The 20,439-nt window shown below is 41.4% G+C and overlaps 1 protein-coding gene across 1 annotated transcript in view; it reads right to left on the minus strand.

Annotated features, from left to right (window-relative positions):
- Window positions 1-1,861: 1,861 nt before the first annotated feature.
- insra (insulin receptor a) overlaps window positions 1,862-20,439 on the minus strand; it is a 45,188-nt gene continuing 26,610 nt past the window's right edge. Inside the window, exons 4-21 of the mRNA XM_076098059.1 lie at window positions 18,998-19,137; window positions 18,369-18,513; window positions 17,803-18,017; window positions 16,409-16,535; window positions 15,848-16,101; window positions 12,760-12,927; window positions 11,451-11,649; window positions 9,693-9,973; window positions 9,135-9,274; window positions 8,445-8,604; window positions 6,996-7,095; window positions 6,827-6,894; window positions 6,442-6,671; window positions 6,091-6,201; window positions 4,855-5,014; window positions 4,496-4,625; window positions 3,857-3,991; window positions 1,862-3,003 (exon numbers count right to left, since the gene is read on the minus strand). Of these exons, the coding sequence (XP_075954174.1) occupies window positions 2,646-3,003; window positions 3,857-3,991; window positions 4,496-4,625; window positions 4,855-5,014; window positions 6,091-6,201; window positions 6,442-6,671; window positions 6,827-6,894; window positions 6,996-7,095; window positions 8,445-8,604; window positions 9,135-9,274; window positions 9,693-9,973; window positions 11,451-11,649; window positions 12,760-12,927; window positions 15,848-16,101; window positions 16,409-16,535; window positions 17,803-18,017; window positions 18,369-18,513; window positions 18,998-19,137 (3,121 nt within the window). The 3' untranslated portion in view covers window positions 1,862-2,645. The remainder of the gene's footprint in view (window positions 3,004-3,856; window positions 3,992-4,495; window positions 4,626-4,854; window positions 5,015-6,090; window positions 6,202-6,441; window positions 6,672-6,826; window positions 6,895-6,995; window positions 7,096-8,444; window positions 8,605-9,134; window positions 9,275-9,692; window positions 9,974-11,450; window positions 11,650-12,759; window positions 12,928-15,847; window positions 16,102-16,408; window positions 16,536-17,802; window positions 18,018-18,368; window positions 18,514-18,997; window positions 19,138-20,439) is intronic.

Below are 20,439 nucleotides of genomic sequence, written 5' to 3' on the forward strand. Positions count from 1 at the left end.
ATCTAAAGCTCCTGAGTGGACCATGTGCTGAGAAGGTTTAGTCAAGCAAAATCCCTAAACTATGAAACACTTGTACCTCTTCCACCTTGTTAATATGGAGTAGTTTGGTCCTTTAGTTGCATATCAGGTACATACTTTGATTTGCAAGTTGCATGTAGTGATCCCCAGACTGGCAGGTGGGAAATCAGGCCCTGACTTTAGTTGGACTGCACTGGGCCGGTGAATCCAGGGCCACAGCCAAGATCTTTAGAAACACAGAGGTTACAAATCCTCCTCTAACGCAACCCTCTCACTTTGACCAGAAACCCAGAGGTCCCTAACATGTTTATTTAAATGCGTGGATTTTTCCATGTTCAGTTTCCAGCGTTTGTCAGTGAAGAAGAACGTTTTTTAAAATATGTTTTAAACCATCCCCACATGCCCCTATGTACATTTAAATAGTTCTTGGTCGCTAATGTAAGAGATTCTGGGACACAATCAAGCCCTCATTCGCAAAAATGCCTTTTTTTTAGTTTCAAAAGATAACATGAAGCTTCAACAGTCCCGAGTTAATCATATTAAAATACCGTGATTTTACTTCTATTTCAAAACTGCAGCTCAGCCAGAGAACCGGTCCAGCTGTTTTTTTACTCCCCCGATTCAATTGGGACGGCTGAAGTTAAGAACAAACAGAATGAGGACTTTTGGATTTTAATTTAAAAGTGCAAAGCTTGGCCTTGTATATACAATAATATAGTTACATAGAGGGTAGTTGTACAGCAGGCGGCATCATTGCACTAAACCTAATACATTAAAGCCGGCGGCATAGCAATTTAACATTATAACCAATTACAGAAGATACCGTCGTTATTGCATACAACATTTAATATAATTTGATAAAATTCTTTCGATTAATGTTCGACAGATATAAAAGTCACTGTTATCGGCATATATATTGGCAGACATACACATTGGAAATTGCTGTACATAAACATTTTATTGGTGGCACTTTGATTTATCTGAGATGTTGTATTTGAGTTCTTAATCATATGATTGCAATTCTGGAGAAAGTTATTCAGAATTAAATGTCATTCTCATAATCATCTGTGAAATATCAGTATGTAAAAGGTACATTTCCTTTCCTCTGTATATACCTTTATTAAAACTCTAAAATAATTGCCAAAAGTATTCATTTGTGTAGTGTTGAGAAGTTAGAAAATTTAAATAAGCCAAAGGGTTTCTCTTTTATCCACAAATATCACAACTCACCCAGGCTCTACTTTGTATGTAAACTGAGTTTTAAATGTGTCTGAGATAAAAGCACAACTTACCTTCACATATACACAGAACAATCTCAACATAAGCTGAAGAAGAAGACCGCCTTAATAAAACACGTTAAAATAACAGATTCACTGCGGGAGCGTCTTCGTGAATGCACATCGCTGCATTATTTACAGCACTATTTTATTTGATCTTGATATGATGGGCAGACATCTTAAGCTGAAGACGCCAAACACTCCTTCTACCGGGCGCCGCGTAGCAAAAGAGACCAAGTGCTGTTGGTTGATCGTGAGTCCAAAAAAGCGAATTAGTATGATTCTCTGGATTAGAAAAAAATAAACATAAGAGGCTAACATGTAAAAACATTTTCTAGGACCGTAAATACCTCAAGAATGACAACATATCAGCTATGTACAAAAACATCAACAATATATTTATATATATATATATATTTATATATATATATTTTTTTTTATCTTCTATACCCACTAAAATATACCAAAGAAGCAGCTATTGGTCAATCTGAGGAACTCGTTCACCAACATGTTTTTGAGAACAGTTTAAATATCCTTCAGCTGAAAATGTGAAACTCCCCCCCCCCCCCCCCCCCCCCCCCAAAAAAAAAAGGGAAAAGAAAAGAAAAGAGACAAGAAAAATAAATTAAAAAAATATAACCCAACAAAAGTTCTGTGTTTATCCTGTGTGCCATGTTTGGAATACTGCAGAGTGTGAGGAGGTAAGCCACTTCAACCAGCTTCTCCAGTGGATAAGAGCTTGTTCGAGGGTGGACCGTCTTTGACCGTCCAACATTTACCGTCTTCGGGTTCGTCATCCGCTTGTGTACAAAGATTCAGACACAGTTCCATGACGATTAGAGTAGGCCACAGATATAATAGAAGGGCACTTTTTTTTTTTTTTCAAAACGTAGCAACCCGGGGGATGAAGCCTCTTGTTGAATCAGGGGAGAGGGACAAAGTCTGGGCACGGGGAGGGACAGTGGGGGGTTAGCAGCCTTCTTGTTTGTCAAGAGTTTGTTTCACAGTTGAATCCATGTATCCACCCAGTCTAGCACAAACTTGGCAATATATATATATATATATATATATATATATATATATACACAGTATATAAACTACAATCATGAACAAGAGAGATGCGGGAGGTTTCGACCTTAAATATCAAAAAGTGTCTTCTGGTATCCATGTGTGGACTTGCTGTAGTGTGAGTTTGTGGGATCTGATGAGAAAAATAAGTCCTGAGATATGCACTGAGGGGCTCCTGTAGAGAGAGTGCTAAAAGTGTGATCTATATAAAATGACAACAAAACACAAAAATATATTCAAATCTATAGCAATGACATGTTTGCGCGGGATGTGCGCAGTGTGTTAGGAGGGGCTGGACCGCGGCAGGGCCAGTATTCGTCCGTTGGTCTTTCCCCCGTTCATTTGTGTGAACGGGATGTGGTGCTCCTCGTAACTGCCCCTCAGGCCCATCGGCGAGGCCTCGTCCCTGTCTGAACACTGTTCCCTCTGGGAGTAGGACGACGGGTCCAGCGGGATGCTCTCCATGTTTTCCATGTCCAGGTCAAAGTCTTCGGTCTCGGGCGGCTTGTTCTCCCCACTGTAGAAGAAGGAGACCTCCCGGAAGCAAGGATGCAGGTCCTCGCGCAGCATCTCGATGATCTCCTGGAATGCGGGACGCATCTTGGGGTTGTACTGCCAAGACATCTGCATCAGGTTATGTCTGGGTGAGGATACAGGGAGAGCGGGGTCACAGTTAGATGATGCTGATGTCTACATCTTACTTTGATCACCATAGTTATTCTTTCATAACGTACTTGTTCTTGTTAACATAGTTGTCTTTCTGCTGTGGTTAAGAATACCAAATTGAATACAACTTAAAAGATACGGCTGTTGATAGTCAACATTGTTTTTAATGCCCTATAAATCCCATGAAAAGAGCAGAACCATCTTTGTTGATATTGTCATCTTGTTTCTACGACTACTTCTACGACAGCTTGTGTCTGTCAGTGAAGGCTGTTGCTTAAGGTTTCAGGTTTCAGAATATGCAACTATTATTATTATTATTATTATTATTATTGTTTAATCTGCAGATTTTGTTCTCGATCAGTCAATAATTGTTTGGCCCCCCAAAAAAAGCCCAAAAACTGAGCAAACTGTCCTAAATATTTTCCACAATAAAAGATGAGGTGTTCAAATGTCTTGTTTTATCTCACAAACCATCCAAAACACAAAGATATTATATTTACAATTGTGTAACAGTTAATGATACACTATGATAAGAACGAGAGAGAAGCAACACATCCTCACATTTGTTGAAGCTGGAACTACAGAAGTTTTTGCTTGAAAAAAATGAACTAGATAACCAACTGATAAATAAATTATCGAAATAGTTGGAGATCAGTTTTCTATTGACGAATGATATAACGAATACAGCGCTATTAAAGATTGTAAGACCCTCTGAGGGCAATTTGTGATTTTAAGCAATATAAACAAACTCACTGAAATCATTGAATTATTACAATACAACTCTTGTTGTTCTCCCTATCCCACCTCAGCCCTACTCTTGTACTCACAGTCTGTCGGCGCAGTTGTCTGGCCGGTCCAGGATGCCCCCGTCCATGACAAACTTGAGGACCTGCTCATTGGACAGGCCCTGGTACGGCTGCTCGGCCAGCGTGCTGATTTCCCACAGCACGACCCCAAACGACCTGGCAAACAAGTGGACGAGAGACAACAGCAGAGACACGGGGAGAATGAGGACGCGCCAATTAGACACCCGACTGAGTGAATGTGTCCGTGAACACTCGATGCAGTGAGCAGACTGAGGGCAGAGGCCGTGGCTGCAATGCTGGTAAACAACGGGTAAGCCACACACTCATGTTCTGATGTCATATTTTAACATTGTAATGTGTTTACTGTTTGTTATTCTGGTCTGCGGAAAAATAATCGAACAATGAACTCGACAGGAAATGAATCGTCTCGGAAAATAGGTTTGTTGTTTGTTGACCAAAACGAAAAACACAATTATGTGAAATAATGCTTTTGTTAGGAAGTAGGAAAAATGGTATTTTACAAAGAGCAAAGTGCTACTGATGAGCTTGTAGAATCTTTTATGAAGGTCCTCCACAAACCCAGATTTCTTAACTATATAAGATACAGCTTGACACCAGCTGCCAACGCAAAAAAAAACCTAAATCCGAGGTGTCACTGACCAGCAGTCTGAATGTGCAGTGAAGACTCCGTCCTTCAGGGACTCGGGTGCCATCCACCTGACGGGCAGCAGGCCCTTCCCTCCCTTCCTGTAGTAGTCGGTCTCGTAGATGTCCCTGGTCATACCGAAGTCTAGGGGGAAAAGATTTTCATCAGTTGCGGTCAAACTTACACGGATGTTATTTGTTACAAAGCTTCACGTGTTTAAGATGCTAAATACATTTTTAAATACGTCATTTATTTTTAAGATGTTGAATAAATACATCCAATGACTTGAATTTAGCACCTTTAATTAAAGACACAGCATAAATGCATTGTTGTCTGCTATTGTTGCCAAAAACTCTCTGGTGCTGAGACTTACCTCCTATCTTGACGGTAAGATCGTGAGCTACCATGCAGTTTCTGGCTGCCAGGTCTCTGTGGACAAACTTCTTGGCGTTAAGGTAAGCCATGCCGTCTGCGATCTCACCGGCCATTTGGATCATCTCCTTCAGAGTGGGCGGTGGACGCCCGGGGTTGTTCTGGGGGACACATGACAGATTTTTAATTTGTGATCTGATAACATTTAGCTTTTTGATTTTGCTGTTGAATTTGATACAGAGTTTGATACTTAAAAAAATATGACTTCTTAGACGGCATAAAATAAAAATAATCAGGCATATTATTGTCAAATTTTCTTTGTCACGCTTGACTTTGTCTGGAGCCTGCTGGTCATCTCCACACAAGCCTGTTTGAGGTTTTCAGCCGACTTAAGTGCCGACTGCTAAACTCCTCTCACAATATCCAAGAGCTCCGTCCTCCTCCTCCTCCTCTCCAAGTGCCATCTGCATATGTACACACTTCAGGAGATGACACTGAGATGGAACATTAACCTACATACAAGGCATCTGTACACAAAAGTAAACTCAATGTGGAATTTTATATTGTCCAGTGGTAATTTAAAAAGGTACAACAGTTTCAGTTATTGTGAGAACGCCACACAAGTAGATCCATATTAGGCCACACAGTTCCTCATCTAATTAAATTACATCTGGTAGATTTAACCCTGAATGTCTGGGAGGAAAACAACGGATGGAGTGAAATGTGTCATCAGAAATTGTTTTAACTTAATTACAATCAAGCGGTTGATTCATTTAGCGGTGAGTCTTTTTGCTTAGATAGAAGTTGGGGAACCACTGCGATTTTTCACGTACAGCAACTTAAGTCAAGTGTATTTTTAAAGCACCTTTCAAGATCAGACGTCACAAAATATCCAAGTAGATCCTAGTATTTCTCAGGGTGAGTAAAAATCAGTACAGTATAACGCTACATGTGGTAAAGTCGTCCTGTTTGTTTTATGCCCTTTATGGTAAAAATAATCTCCCATGCAGAATTAAAAGAAATTTGCATACTGATAAGAATAATTACTAAGGACTGCTGCTGCTTTTATCTACACAAAAAGCAGAAGTGAAAAGAAGACCAGTGACAGAAGATAAGAGACTTCTGCATGTTCACTGTTGCAAGTTCACCTAAACCTAACCTAAAGCCTAAACAAATATTAGCGGTTCTCTTCAGATTGTGTTTGTGATCCAGAGGTGAGCGTTGTCATCTCGTTTACCTCAGCGTCAGGTCGCAGGGAGCGCAGGAAGGTCTTCAGGTCTCCGTGGGTCATCAGCTCCATCACAACCAGGGTGGGCTGGCCTTTAGACACAACACCCAGCAGACGCACCTGGGAGACGAGGGTTCATTTCAATATGGTCTGGTTGGATTACGGTATGTATTATCTGACGGACTGCTGCTCTTCACACAGCTAATGTAGGACAGGTAAGGTATGTGCACATGATGGGACATTTAGTCTTTATTCTAGACCAGTGCTGTGGGTATTACTGACCCAACACTTTTACATATGGTCAGTAAACAAATGCCTTGTGTTTATGTACAAGGAGTTTCAGAAGATGTCTCTTCTTACCACGTGGTGGCAGTTGAAGGCCTTCATGACCGAGGCCTCGTTCAGGAACTCGATTCTCTCTCTCAGGCTGGCCGACTCGTTCACAGTCTTCACCGCGACGTGCGTGTCCCCCTCGCCCTTGATGATGTCCTTGGCGATGCCCTCGTAGACCATGCCGAAAGAGCCCTGACCCAGTTCCCTCAAAATGTTGATCTTGTCTCTGCCCACCTCCCACTCGTCCTCCTCATACACTGCAGGCACATTTTACAGGAAGGTTACACGTGCGGCTTATAAGGAGTAAGGACTGAGCTCACCGTCAAAGACGCTCCAACTCCTTTTCACTGGAACTTTAAGTTAAAAGAATAAGTGAATAATTGAATAAATGGCTTAAACTGTTTAAGCTTACCATCCATAGCACTGAGATACTCTGGATTTGAAGAGGCGTAGATGGGACCACTAGGCCCTTGAGTTTGACTAGAAGGAAACAGAGAAATGTATTTAGTTGCAACACTGACAAAGTATAACTATATAAGAACACGAGTTACAGTATTGAACCAGATGTGATGATTGCGTACTTCTTCTTGAACATGAGGAATCCTGTCACAGACACAATCAGCAGCAGCACAAAGCAGATGACGGGTCCGATGATGATCTTCAGGACGTAGAGAGGATCGCCTGTTCAACACAACCGGACAGACAGTGAGTCACATTTCACACATTAAACTGGAGCGACATGCGGCTCCGTGAAGCTCATCTGCTTCAAGTACAATTATTCGGTAGCATCTTTCGATCTTGTGATAATGTGGTTGGATTTTAAACATTTTGACAGGAGCTAATCCCTATTTAGATAAGAAGACATCAGCAATTATGAGGATAAATAAGAGCATATTTACAACTACAATAAGTGTGTGGTCATCTAGTACTCAAATTCAATATTCCTGCCACTGTTCAAGGCTGAAGTGGTACAAAAATACATTCGTTCCATCCTCAATCAAAATATTAAATGGCAACAAGTAGTTGTAGCATATGATATGATTTCATTGGGAAATATAATATATTGCAACTTGATTATATATTATCTAATATTTATAGATGATATAGATACATTTATTATTCATTAGTAGTTCTTAGTTGGAGTCTACTGTGTCACACTCAGCATGTGATGTTAAGCATATTTATGCAATAGTGTCTGTATGTATGATGTATGTTCCATGTGTGTGTATGTGCATTGTGACATTGTTGATAGGTGTTTTGTGATGCAGCTGCTTGGAGACAAAAAGACAAATTTCCCTGCAGGACAATAAAGTATATCTAATCTATCCTAACGAGAACATTTTGCATCTTACAGACGTGTGAAAAGAACAAATTAATTTCCTTCTAGACTGAAGCCGTGTCCAGATTCTAAGCAGGTTTCGAGCACTCAGACTAAATACGGTCAATTGTTGTGTGAGGTGAAACTAATCAAGCTAATTTGCATTGCACAAAGGAAATGGAGGAGCTGCTAAGAACTGGATTTATTTTAATAAATTGTGTGTGGTTGTAAAACAGCTTAAAAGTCCAAAACCATAGGACTACATGGTAAGTTCTGAAAATATGTATTTGTTACTTGATTCCAGCTATCGGTTGTATTTCACTACCAAGTTAGCGCCATGGATGTCCATGGTTGGCACTAACGTTCCCCTCTTACTTTCCAGAAGAAGTACTGCCATTGGCTGATAAGCATGAATATTCGCGAATTGTGAAATACTCCAAGAAACACTCCAGCGGCTGTATTTATGAGAGTAAAGCGACGTGAAAATCTGCTTTGCATTTGGTCTGAACAGACCTTGAGGAAAAACACTTTGATGTCTCTTTGTGAAGTTCAATTAGCAGTGGCTTTCCAAAGTTGCAGTTTGATTGACAACACGTACTGTTTCATTTTGTTTGTATAAAATGGCACGTTGGTATTTATGTGTACGACCTACTAAACTAATATTAGTATGTAGGACAGCTCAAGTTTGCCTTCGTGGCAGAAGGAGACTTACTTGCGTCCTGGACGTAGAAGTACGTGGGCTCGGTCCAGGATCCGTTCCCGGCCAGCGAGGTGGCCCGGATCCTCACTGTGTAGTTCCCAGGATGCATCACTTTCAGCTTGCAGCCACGGGCCACTTTGTACGTGTTCCTCGACACGCAGTAGTGAAGCTCCTGCAGAAGAACAATACTGAGATTCAGGCAGTGGACAACAAACAGCTGCATCAGAATTTCCAAGTTTAAAATAACGTTTTAAGTCTGTGTATTGGATGCTGGTTCATGCTTTTATTTAATGTTTACACTGATGTCTTTTAGTTTCCACAGTAAATAACAGGCTGCAGCACGAGTTTTGTAGACTCTATAGCAACTAAAACATGGTGCGACGCTAAAATTACTTCTCCATCGAGTTTATCAATCATACGACATTAGTGAGACCACAAGACACGTCAACTAATAAGTATTGCCTCTCTCATTTGTTTGTGTTCCATGGGTAGTTTCGAGATGGATGCATTTAATCTGATTCTCAGTTAAATTGTTTTTCATCAGTAGCTCGAGCTATTGTGTTTAATTAGAAATATAGGAAGTGCTTTCTGAGTAAGAATGTGTTTATGTGTTGTACTGAAATCCCTACAAAGACTAAAGAAGGCATGACAGATGTGGCTGCAGATGTGTGTGTGTGTGTGTGTGTGTGCGCGTTTCTTCACCTCCGTGTCTCCCAGTCTCTTGTAGTTGACCTCATACAGGATGATCATACCATTCGCGGACACCGGTTCTTGCCACGTGATGTGCACTAAATTTTCCGTCACCTCGTAACTGATGGGACCGCGGACGTCATCAGCTTTGTCTGTGGAGAACAAAATGGTTTCATGAATTGTATTTCTATTAAAACTCAGGTTTGTTTGGAGTAAATAGAAGATGAGATGTTGGGGCGTCCATTTGCCCAAATGGTCTCTCTCTCTCTTTCTCTGAGCTTCCCGTCTGTCTTTAATCTGTCCTCTGTCAAACAAATGCAAAAATGCCAAAAAGCAGCAGAGACATCATTAACTGATTGATTGAGTCCAATGATTGTAATTATACAATCATTATTGTTTCATTACTTCCATAATTTGACGCTATTCCTGTTAAAACAGGATGTTTTAACAGGAATACTCCTCCACGCTGAGGCAGCTGGGACCCTCTTGATGGAGGTGTGATTTTATTACGTAGACCTACGTTGTCCGCTTCCTTAGAAACAGTGAAAACCGAGAGCTGTGCCTCCTTACCTTCTGGCATTGTGCGGGCGCTGACATATGCTGCCATGCTGCAGCGGCCCGGGTCGGTCGGGTGGTTGCAGGCGTGCACCTCAATCTGGTAGCTGGTGAAGTGGCGCAGGTTGGAGATGACGGTGGACTCCTTGGTGTGGACGTAGACCACGGTCTTTGTGCTTTCAAAGGCTTCCTCGTCCTCTGGGATGCCCGTGCCCTGGGGCGGGCTGGGGGCGGTGGTGAGGAAGGGTAGTGTCCAGTTGGCGATGCCCATCACTGAACGCCGCTGTCTCGAGCGTCTAACCAAAGCAAGGTAGGTTTTAAGTGACTTAAAAAATGCACAAAACACATCAAATATGAAAAAAGGCGTTTGCCATTTAGATGAAAATGTAACAGAAATTGAAAGTAATTAATTAGGAGGGATTGCAGGGAGCAGTAGTTGGAGCGACAATAATATAAAAGGATTGAACTGCCAGTATTCTGCTGGATGGTCAAACAGCTTTATGAAACCCAACACCTTTCCAACATCCGTTTTACGGAGAACTGCAATTCTGTAACTTTACAAATCTGACATTTACATCCACCTAGTCTGCTGTGAGAAAGCAGCCAGGGTTTGAACTTCTCGCTCTAGTTTTCTTTTTGTCATTTGTTAAACAACTATTTCTGTCACTTTACGTGTTTATAACTGAGTGCACTATGAGTGTCTTCCAGGAGAAGCTGTCTGAACATGTGCGCCGTTATCTCCATTTCAATGATGTTGCGTCCCCCCCCCCCCCCCTCTATGACGATGACCAGCGCGCTCGGATCGGCAATGAACACTTTCGATTTCCGAAGTGAACAAGACGTCGTACAAACTACTTCTTTTCTAGTACAACCCTGCCCTTATGCAGTGTCCTATTCTGAGGTTTGTTTACTGCAAAACAGGACAATGTTTTAGCTGAATCCTGGTACTCCAGTGACACTTATAAAACATAAAAGGGAAGAATTAAGAAATATGATTTGCTTTAGTCCAAAGACTCATACTGTTCTTTTATAAGAGTGCTCAGCATGATCAAACACACAACACACGATGGTGCGTGAGAGCTTTAATTTGTGTTATGGGGAGCTAAACTGAAGGCAAAGTTGAACTTGATTGAGTTTGACAACAAAGAAAATAAATAAATGCTGAACTGGTTTAATCCATCTTGACCTTAAAAGCCAATTCTCTTGAGGACATTTATAAATAATAAAGTTATATAATATTCAATAAACGCTTCAGTTTACTTACATTTAAACGCATTATATGTAAATTTTCTGCCACTCTTTCAATCAAAACAAAAACAAAAGACGGAGTTCGGTGACGTTGCGAAGTAGCGTGGTAGTTACTGTCTTCACTACCACTGCGGTCATTGTAGTCATCTTCTCCCGCTTAGGATATCTTGTTAATCGTTCGGGAGGTTTTAACTGGGAGCCCAACTATCTGCAGAGGTCTCCCCCTCTCCAGAACAAACCGGTAAAAACACAGAATAAAATCTGTTTTATGTTCAAAATCGGTGTTTCTAAGACGCAGTTCGGCGGACAATGAATGCCTCTTCCAACCAGTCGTGTTGCAGTTTACATCCATGTCTGTCCAAAGTCCCTCCATCATTATATCCAATCATTTCTCCAAGTTTGAAAATAGTTGGAAACAAAATACATAACATGGGTCTAGTCGTTTTTTTTTACATTTTCATGGGGAAAAGCTACATATTATACCTTTAATTCTCAAAAAGACAACTCTGTTGTCAGTTGTCTTACTTGATCTCAAAGACTTCATTGTGGAGGTAATTCTCGAAGGTTTTCCGGTACTCCGAGTCCTCTTTCTCCTTCTTGAGCTCCTTGTCGGTTTTGGGGCAGCCGCAGCATCGGGTCCCCTGGCCCTGCTCCTCCGTCTGGTTCCACTTCTGCTCCTCGTCACTGTCCACCTGAGTGGGCACCCGCGACGGCAACTTCATTCCTGATGAAAGTCAGGGAAGAAATAAAAATAAGTCAGACAGAATGGAAAGATTGGCGCAATAAACACAGATGCATAACTCAAGTTTTATGCACAAATATCCACGTACACACACTCCTCCCACATAGTTACACGCCTGAAGGGCATGTCTGTCATCGTCACCTCCAGGTCCTCACCCTCTCTGGTGGAGATAAATTACCACTGACACAACTTTCCCGCAGATGTGTGGGAGTTATGAGAGTTCAAAAGAGGAACTTGGGCTCGGTTGTGCGCTGGAAGAGCACTGATGGCATCCACGTAGGTGAGGCTGTGCCAGGAATAACTCAACCAAGATATAAGACTGAAGTCGGCCTGAACCCGAGCCGGATTGAGAGGGAAATCCTGATTGTCCCGATGCCAGGGTTCATGTAGTTTAAGCTACATAACACCCAAACAAACACTCACCTTAACCACACTTGATTTTCTTGCTCAGTGGGTACAGACTAGTACTTGATTCAACTCACAAAGGGTTCACTTCACTATGCTTAAAATGTGCTCATAGGTCTACAAAGGCTTTTCTGTTGCACCTTTCTGTCCATCCTGCTGAGAAACCATGCATAATGCAACTTAGATATACTGCTGTTGTCATTTGGACATTCTTTAACTCCACTTCTGGTGATTTTAATATTTTCATTTAATAAAATAAATACACGTCACTCTACAGCTAATGACATTTTGGAATGTGTGAAACGTGTGTTGATTTTTAAGAGTTATGTCGGACCTAATAACATCTATCACGATAATGACGTTGAACTTGTTGGTTTTGGGTGTTTGGTTATTACGCTTATATTGGTGTTGTTTTGTAGGATTGTTAAGGTGTGGTTGTTGTTACGATCGTCTGCTTTTGTACATAATGTGGGTCGATATATATTTATGGAAAATTCATGATAAAATCTAATTACCCATCGAGGAGAATCAGAAGAAGTAAAGAGCGCTCCTTGAGAAGAGAGGAGCTCTTCTACCAACGTAAAGATCGCAAGTGACATTCTTTCTCTCCCTCGCTCTCAGACAGTCAGACGCATAAAGCCACAATAAAGACACAGCAACAGGACAAACACAAACAATATAGCTCACCCTTCTGACAGTAGTCAAACTTGTAGAGCTCGCTGGCTTCAGGCTGGCGCTGGCAGAAGACCAGGTAGTGAGTGATGTTTCCGTTGGGGTCATTGGGAGATTTCCACTTGAGGATGATCTGGGAGGACGAGTTGGACGAGGAGATGGGGTCCAGCGGGACAGACGGTTCTGCGGAGACATCACGGAAATACAGAGGTTTTGATAAGTAAACAATCCCTTCATTTGCCGCTGAACAGCAGCTAGTTGCTTAAGAGCGACAACAAAAACACAAAACACATTTTATAAATACAAAAAGAAATTTGTTTGTAAATTTTGTTGACAAGCAGATGTTTTTGTAATAAAATGTCTCGACCATTTTGTTAAAAATACGGCCAGCCTATCAAATCATGAGCTGATTTTAGAGCGAAGCATTTTGAGAATATTAATTATTATCTTATATACGTAATTTGACTGATCATGATAATGCACTTCTCGTTATTATTTCTCTCAGTCTTGAAGTCATTCAGTAAAAAGAAGAAGAGCTCGAGAAGTCACGGTACATTGTTGTCACAGTCAACTCATTTCTTCAAATGACTCATTAGGATTTATCAAATATAGCAGAGGGGAAGTTCTGTTCCAATCTAATTTGCATTTCATGTCACAGTATAACTACTGAAACACTTACTGGCTGTGAACAGCTGACGCCTGCTCTGGGTATATGCAGTTTTGTTTTTTGTTTATGACACTAGTGTATTTTGCTCTTGTACATCTGAGTGATTACAATGAGTGTTGGATGTCCATACTTTACAAGTTCATGAGGACCAAATTAACAAAAATGTGCATTTTTTGTGGTACTTTCTGCTCTCTAGGGAGCACAGGAGAGAACCGTGTTTTGTTTGTTATTATTCGTACATTTTGAAGATATCTTAAAGTTTTTGTCTCTTCATTGGTGTATTTCTACTTCATTGTGGTTTCCAGTGTGTAGTTTTACTTAAGTCATTCTTTAAGTGTTAAGCTGTGGTTTGCATGTTCAGTTTCAGTTCTAGTTCTCAGTATATTGACAGGTGTGGCATTTAAGATATTTAAATTGTTTCTTATTTCTGTTCCTTTTTTTAAAAATAGATTCATGTTTTACATAGAACATTGTAACTATAAAGTAAAGCTGCATTCATATTCATGCCTTCAAAATAAAAATAGATTTCTTAAATCAGTTGTAACTTGTCGACATGTAGTTTTTGTTTGTGTTCTTGTTTACCGTCATAACCCTGGTTATCACATACACATGATATGCATCCTTCATGGTATGTGGAGCATCAGTGAAATTTCAGTATTTCATGTAAGACACAACAGTACTGTGGAGTACCATGTATCTTCAAATTGCAAAACAAACTGCAATGTGACATATATTTTTCTATTCGTAATTCGATCCTACTTAGTGAACACAGATTAGCGGCACTAACACAGAAGGTGTAACAACACGATTTGGTGTGTGTGATTGTCAGGGAATCTGGCACCAAGCACTTGTTGTTGGTGAGAATGAAATGCAGAAGTTACACAATGATTGTTTTGAGACAGATTGTTCTGTTCTATCCTATTATACATCTAAATGTGTTTTCTACTCTTTTCAATCTTTGCATCAAACATGGGCAGCTGACAAAACGTGTTGTTCCACGCTGCGAGTACAGAAAGAGGTAATCGGCTACATGTAGCGAAAACAACGACTGGCATCACCGTTTATCTGATTGTCTGGTGAGACGTATGAACCTGATTTTCGAGAGGAAGGAAACCCAAGAGACACTTTGCATCTTAAAAGTATCACGGCCTGAAGTGGACTGGGAAAGTATTGAAATTTGCACATTTGTAAGAAAAGCTCAGGATGTCAGACTGAACCCTAAGGAGACACAGCTACTGTGTGGGCCCTGTTTCATGACGGTGCAACACACTGGTCTGACTGCATTGTCAGACTAAGTTTCACCAGCAACAGCTTATTTCTAATGACAGCTTTGCCCTTCTGACGAGGTATGCCTGCTAGAGGTGACACAGCAACACCCCCCCCCCCCCCCCCCCAAGGAACCTGAAGAGGTTGCCAGACGGATAGAAAACAACTCTCCCTTAAACGCGGCCGTCTGTTACGTGTGAGCGAGAGAGATGTCATGTTTGATGCGGTTTATCAGGACGGAAGAGCACATTGTGTAAAAAGGAAGCCGGTTAGACGGGCCATCGTGACTGCGACAAAATCAAACTGCACACGTCGTGGGAGGCAGAGTACAATTAACTACTGGGGGACAAGATTTATAATCTTGATGCAGACACCTTGCACGAGGCAGCGCCCCGTCAGTCGATGGCACCCCAGGCGGACCCTGCCATCTGTCTTCCTCTTCCCTGTTCTTGTGCCAAGGACATTTTGGCAGCTGCCAGTCTGACGCTCACAACACTGAGTCCACTAGTCAATGATAGTAACACCACAAGAAACTTGGATTCAAAACGACCCTAAAAATAGTTCTAGCACAGTACAAGAAATAGCCCTTTCCCTCGAAAGGAATGTAATAACCCGTAACCTGGAGCTTCCCATAACCTAACTTTTAACCTGGAATAACCTGGAAGTCTTTGCTTAGAGGTTTCTTCTTTGAAATTGTCATTCGGTAGGAGACTGCAGTTGTGGGACAGACAGTGATGGAATAAGTGTAGCTAATAGTGATTGTCTTTTGTGTTTACATGTAATGTCCTTTAAACGTCTACAGCGATAACTTAATGGAAGGGCTGCTGCCTGATTCTCTCCTGAATCAGAAGATAGACGGCGGTTTCTTTCACACTTCCATAAAGGGCTGCCCACTGAAAGTCCATGAGTCAAATCATCCGTTGATGACCCCCGACTTGAAATTCGAGCCGTCTTCTTTTTAAGAGGCTAGATCGATAAAGAACTTTGTGCTCTTGTAAACAATCTAATCATAAACACCGTGGTTGTATAATATGAATGGTGATGACCATTCATTATCACAGAAAGACGTGCCAATGGACTACCGGATTGCCAGATGTACAGACTGATTCTAAGTTCAACTGCATTTTAACTAAATAACCAGTAAACAACACAGATCTCAATCAGTCTTACTGGTGGCGTTGGTGCGAACATAGATGATCTCGCTCTTGGCTCCGTTGACCTGGTGCTCGTCAGAGGCCGACAGCTGGGTTTTCACCATGATGGCGTACTGCGTCCAGGGCTTCAGTGGCAGGATGAGATGACCCGGTTCAGACTGCTCTTTGTCCCCCTCTGTGGCTCGTCGCGGAGGGTCCACGTCAGCAATCGCCCAGCTGTTGGAGCCGCAGGCGTCCTGCCCGTCAAACTCGGTTACGTTCTGAAAAGGTCTATTGTGCGGAAGAACAATAACAGTATACGGGGGAAAAAATGGTTAAACGTAGGCCTAAATTGTTTTCTAGTTGAGGGCGAATATTGAGTTTCAGTTTGATGTTTTACAGCAATTTATCATTGTTTTTATCTGACCAGTTAGAGTTTGCAAAACATCACTGAGGCCGGAGAGACCCTCAAAGTGATGCTGGTTCAAAGGGAGGATATCTTCCTGATTTCAGTACTTTGCAAAGTCGGGTTCAAACAAATCATTTTTCTGGCAGAGATCTAAGTCTGATTGTGACTGATGGCTGAAGATGTACTTACGCTTCTTTGTAGAGCACCATGAAGCCCAGCAGGTCTCTGAAGTCTGGAGGCCAAAAGGGTTCCCACTTGACCATTATTTTATCGCTCATGGTTCGAATCTGGGTAAACTTCAACAGATGGTTTTCACCTGAGAAAAGACAGTAATCACTTAAAGGCGCAATGTGTAAGGTATGGGCAGAACTTTTGAACTAACTTCATCCACAGAATGTGAAGAAGTTACAGTGTTGACGTTACGTCAAAGACGTATATGTATTGTGTTGCAGAGATATCTACTAAAATGAGCATGGCATGCTAACCGACTAGCCCCGGCCCGTCCTGTCTGGTATTACAACTTGTTCCCCAAAGGGGCGATAGTGAGTCTCTACAGCGTCCAGTCTACCCTCAGTCCAGAAAACGAAGAAGTGCTGCACCTTGCACTTGTCAATAATATATCCACGGTCCGTGTACGTTTTGATCGTTTGTTTATTAAATTAAATCAAAAGTGTTATAAACCAGAAAATGACTCGCACCCTCGCCTCGGTCTCCCCGCCGCCACTCTTGCCATGCCGTTCACTTTTTATTTTATTTTATTTTTTATTTTTACAACTGTTGATTGTAAATTTAGATTGTAAGTACCCAGTAGTAAAGGAGAATTGCTGACCCTTATTTGTTTGGAGCATGTGGCTAAGGCTTACACAGTGCACCTTTTAAAAGCAATGAACAGCAGTTCATAAGTAAAATGAGAAATGATTTAAGTCTTTAGATCTCTTGTTATTGGAAGATATCAGTGGAGAAACATCTGTTTCTGTTGATTAAGTATGAAATATACCAAAGCTGCCTACCTCCACCTACTCAATCATTAGAAGTACATAAAGTCTGACACTGTGGGCCGTCCTTCAGACAAATCTAAGATAACGGTGCCAGATCTCGGTCCTCTGATCCCGATTTTGGTTACGAGAAACTGAAGAATCTCAAATTTTGAAGCATCCAATCCCCCTCCATCTTCCTCTCTTTGCTGTCTTGCTCTTATGTCAAATAAATCAAAGAAATGTGTCAAAGACATATAAAAGGGAGATTATCGTGTCGTCCCCTGCAACCCGTCTCTTAACTTGAATTGAACATGTAGTTTAAGATGGAAAGGACAGAAATAGTACAACACCTACATGTTGTACATGGCAACACCTACATGTTGTACATGGCAACACCTACATGTTGCCATGTTAATATTTATCGTTGCTGTGCTCTGTTGGTTGTTCCTAGTTAATCTGCGTCAGTAAACGGTGGGCCAGAAGACAGGAAATGACCATCATAACAATAGCTATGACTACGTCTGTACCAGGGCAGACTCTTTGTGTTTTCCGCTGCCATAGCAGCTCGTGCAGCCACCGACATGACGTCAGAGCAGAGGTTCTTACATGACGCCTGGTCTCCGTTGGTCTTGGAGGCGATGTCGTTCTTGACTTGCCGCTCCTTGGTCCCCGTCACCTCCTCCATCTTGCGGATCTCAGACATGCAGAGTTTGGGGTTGTAGTGGAAAAACATGCGTCCCTGCAGGATGGTCAGCTTGTGTTTGGACCAATCCCAGAGCTGCCGCAGGTTCTGGTTGTCGAGGGCATAGAACGAGTTATTCCTGGAAAAGAACACACAAGATTGCATGAGACATATTTTTCATTCTACACGTGACATTTAGCTCAGGACATTATTGGAGAGTAACATTCATAGAAAAGTATTTCAGCATGGTTAGCCTACAATTTGCATCATATGCCTGACCTCTGCCATTCCTACTGTAAGTGTAGGCCATTGTGCTACAAGCGTCTTCCACCTCGTCTGAATGAAGCCTCACATATGATTTGTCTAACCAAAAACAGTTACCACAGACAGACATTCTGAAAAGGTCAGTCCTTCCGCTTTTAACTCATAATTACAGGAGGCGGCTCCGACATGGCGAGTTTAAGATGAGACTCAAAAGACGGCATCTCACCCGGTGTCCAGTTCCTCTCCATGAATAACATGGAGTTTGCGGAAAAAAGAGAGGGATACGAGGGCGTAGGAACGTCGCACTGACAGGTAGCCAGTGATCTCCTCCAGCTGGCCCAGGCTGGCCTCCAGTTCAGCTGCTATGTTGTCTGCAGAAAACCAAAGCACACAAGCCCTGAAGTGACTTCTGGTTCAAGTCTTTTCTGCTGTGTTTTCCATTTTGGTTTCATCTTTTACACATTTTCCTATTTAAGCTGTTCAGACACAAAACAATAATAGTATACAGTCCATTATTCAAATGATTTGGAAATCATGCAGAGCGGTTTGCTTTTCCTTTAGGCAGAATGATTGGGAATGCGTGTGTTAAAAACTCAATAAAAATCAAATCAACTCATGAAAACCTTTATTAATTTGTTTGCATTGCATTCATTTCATTCACTGATGTTTCGTTGTTAGATTGTTTAAAGTTATTGTAAAATCCCACAGTTTTAGCATTTTAAACTCTGATTTCATTTTAAATTCATGTGTTTTCTTCAACCGTACACCTTTTTGTGTAATGCCAGCTTCTTAGCTGTTCTGTTGACCTGTTGCATTCTGTAATTTCATTCCACCAAACAAACCACATATACTCACTTCCTCTACGCATGTTGATGACCAGGCTCCCATTAAGAACAGTGCAGCCTCTCAAAGCCTGGGCAGTCGTGACAGAGTCCACAAGGCTGTAACCCATACATACCTTGGGACAAAGCCCTGCACAGGGAGTGCAGTTGATCCTGGAGAACAAAAGGAAAATGAAATATTTCAAGAAAATGTGTGCATGATAACAATGCGCGTGGGTGCTAGGAATGACAACTTGGAGTCATTTTTCACTTCTGGTTTTCTTCGAGCGACACCTTTAGCAAACAGGTAGTGATGTGATCTACTCCCAAAATATCCACTGCTTCTTTAAATGTCTTGGCTTGACTGTATGCCTTCACCTTAACAACCCGGCTTACATAACGCTTTCATTACAGATATATGGCTTTGTGTGTCAACCGTACCAACCCATTTCCTGAAAAGCTGTCTGCACCTTCCCCACACTCGTAATGCGGCGAGTGAAAACTTTGATGAGGTCAAATCTAAAGTGCACAGCAACCTCTGCGGTCGAGGTCGACCGATTTTATAAGGCCAAGTAGTTTGTGAGCCAAGTAGGTAGTTGAGTGTAGCCCCGCCCCCACAATCTGAATGAACAATCTTTGACTCCATTACTGTACAAACGACTTAAATGTTCAGTTCAACAGTCATTCAAATGTAATAATACCTAAATAAATACATCCGGATCACTGAACATTAAACATAAAGCAATAAATAGGCGGACCTAAATAAATACACGTAGAAATCTCAAGCTGAACATCAAACAAACTGTGAAAAAGTGAAAAGTTCCTCGCTGTGACATCAGCTGGACTTTGTGATGTGTTTTACTTCTGTCGGCTACTTATGCAAACACTTAATAAACCTGTTTATTGACACTCTGAACTTGTATTAGTACGAGAAAATCCTGAAGTGTGATTTGATGGATTACATTGTTGTTTTTTTATAATGGGCAATAAGCCGTTCTGTGGTTTATGACTGGCCAGTATTACTTCTGCTGGTCCTGTAGCATTGCTAAAGGGTGTGATTTCTATTCATGAATGGATAGTTACACATCTGGATTATTCGGAAGAGAAAACAGCTAATTGAAGTAAATTAAAGTAACAGTTGAATGATTTATTTTCCTTCCTGTCTGCCGGTCTTGTATCGTTGACAAAGAGCTGATAGTCATTATATATTCGAGAGATAACTTTTGTGGGGAGAAATAAACTGAAAAGGTATCAGAAATGACATCAATACCACTTGTCTGCTTGCTGCAAAATGTTAGCCCACATGTTGTAACTTTCTTTTGTTTTTAAGGTTTGGAATTTAAGGGTAAAGGCGACGATTAGACGGTGATGGGCTGTTTGCTCTGTGACCATTGTCCTGATTGTGTTAAAGTATTCTTTGTGTTTTTATTTACATGTGTTTATGGCACAGTTCAGAATCAAAAGCATAACACAAGA

This window comes from Anarhichas minor, unplaced genomic scaffold (assembly GCF_050575085.1).
Source record: "Anarhichas minor isolate MPS153535 unplaced genomic scaffold, ASM5057508v1 ptg000024l, whole genome shotgun sequence".
Classification (NCBI taxonomy): Eukaryota; Metazoa; Chordata; class Actinopteri; order Perciformes; family Anarhichadidae; genus Anarhichas; species Anarhichas minor.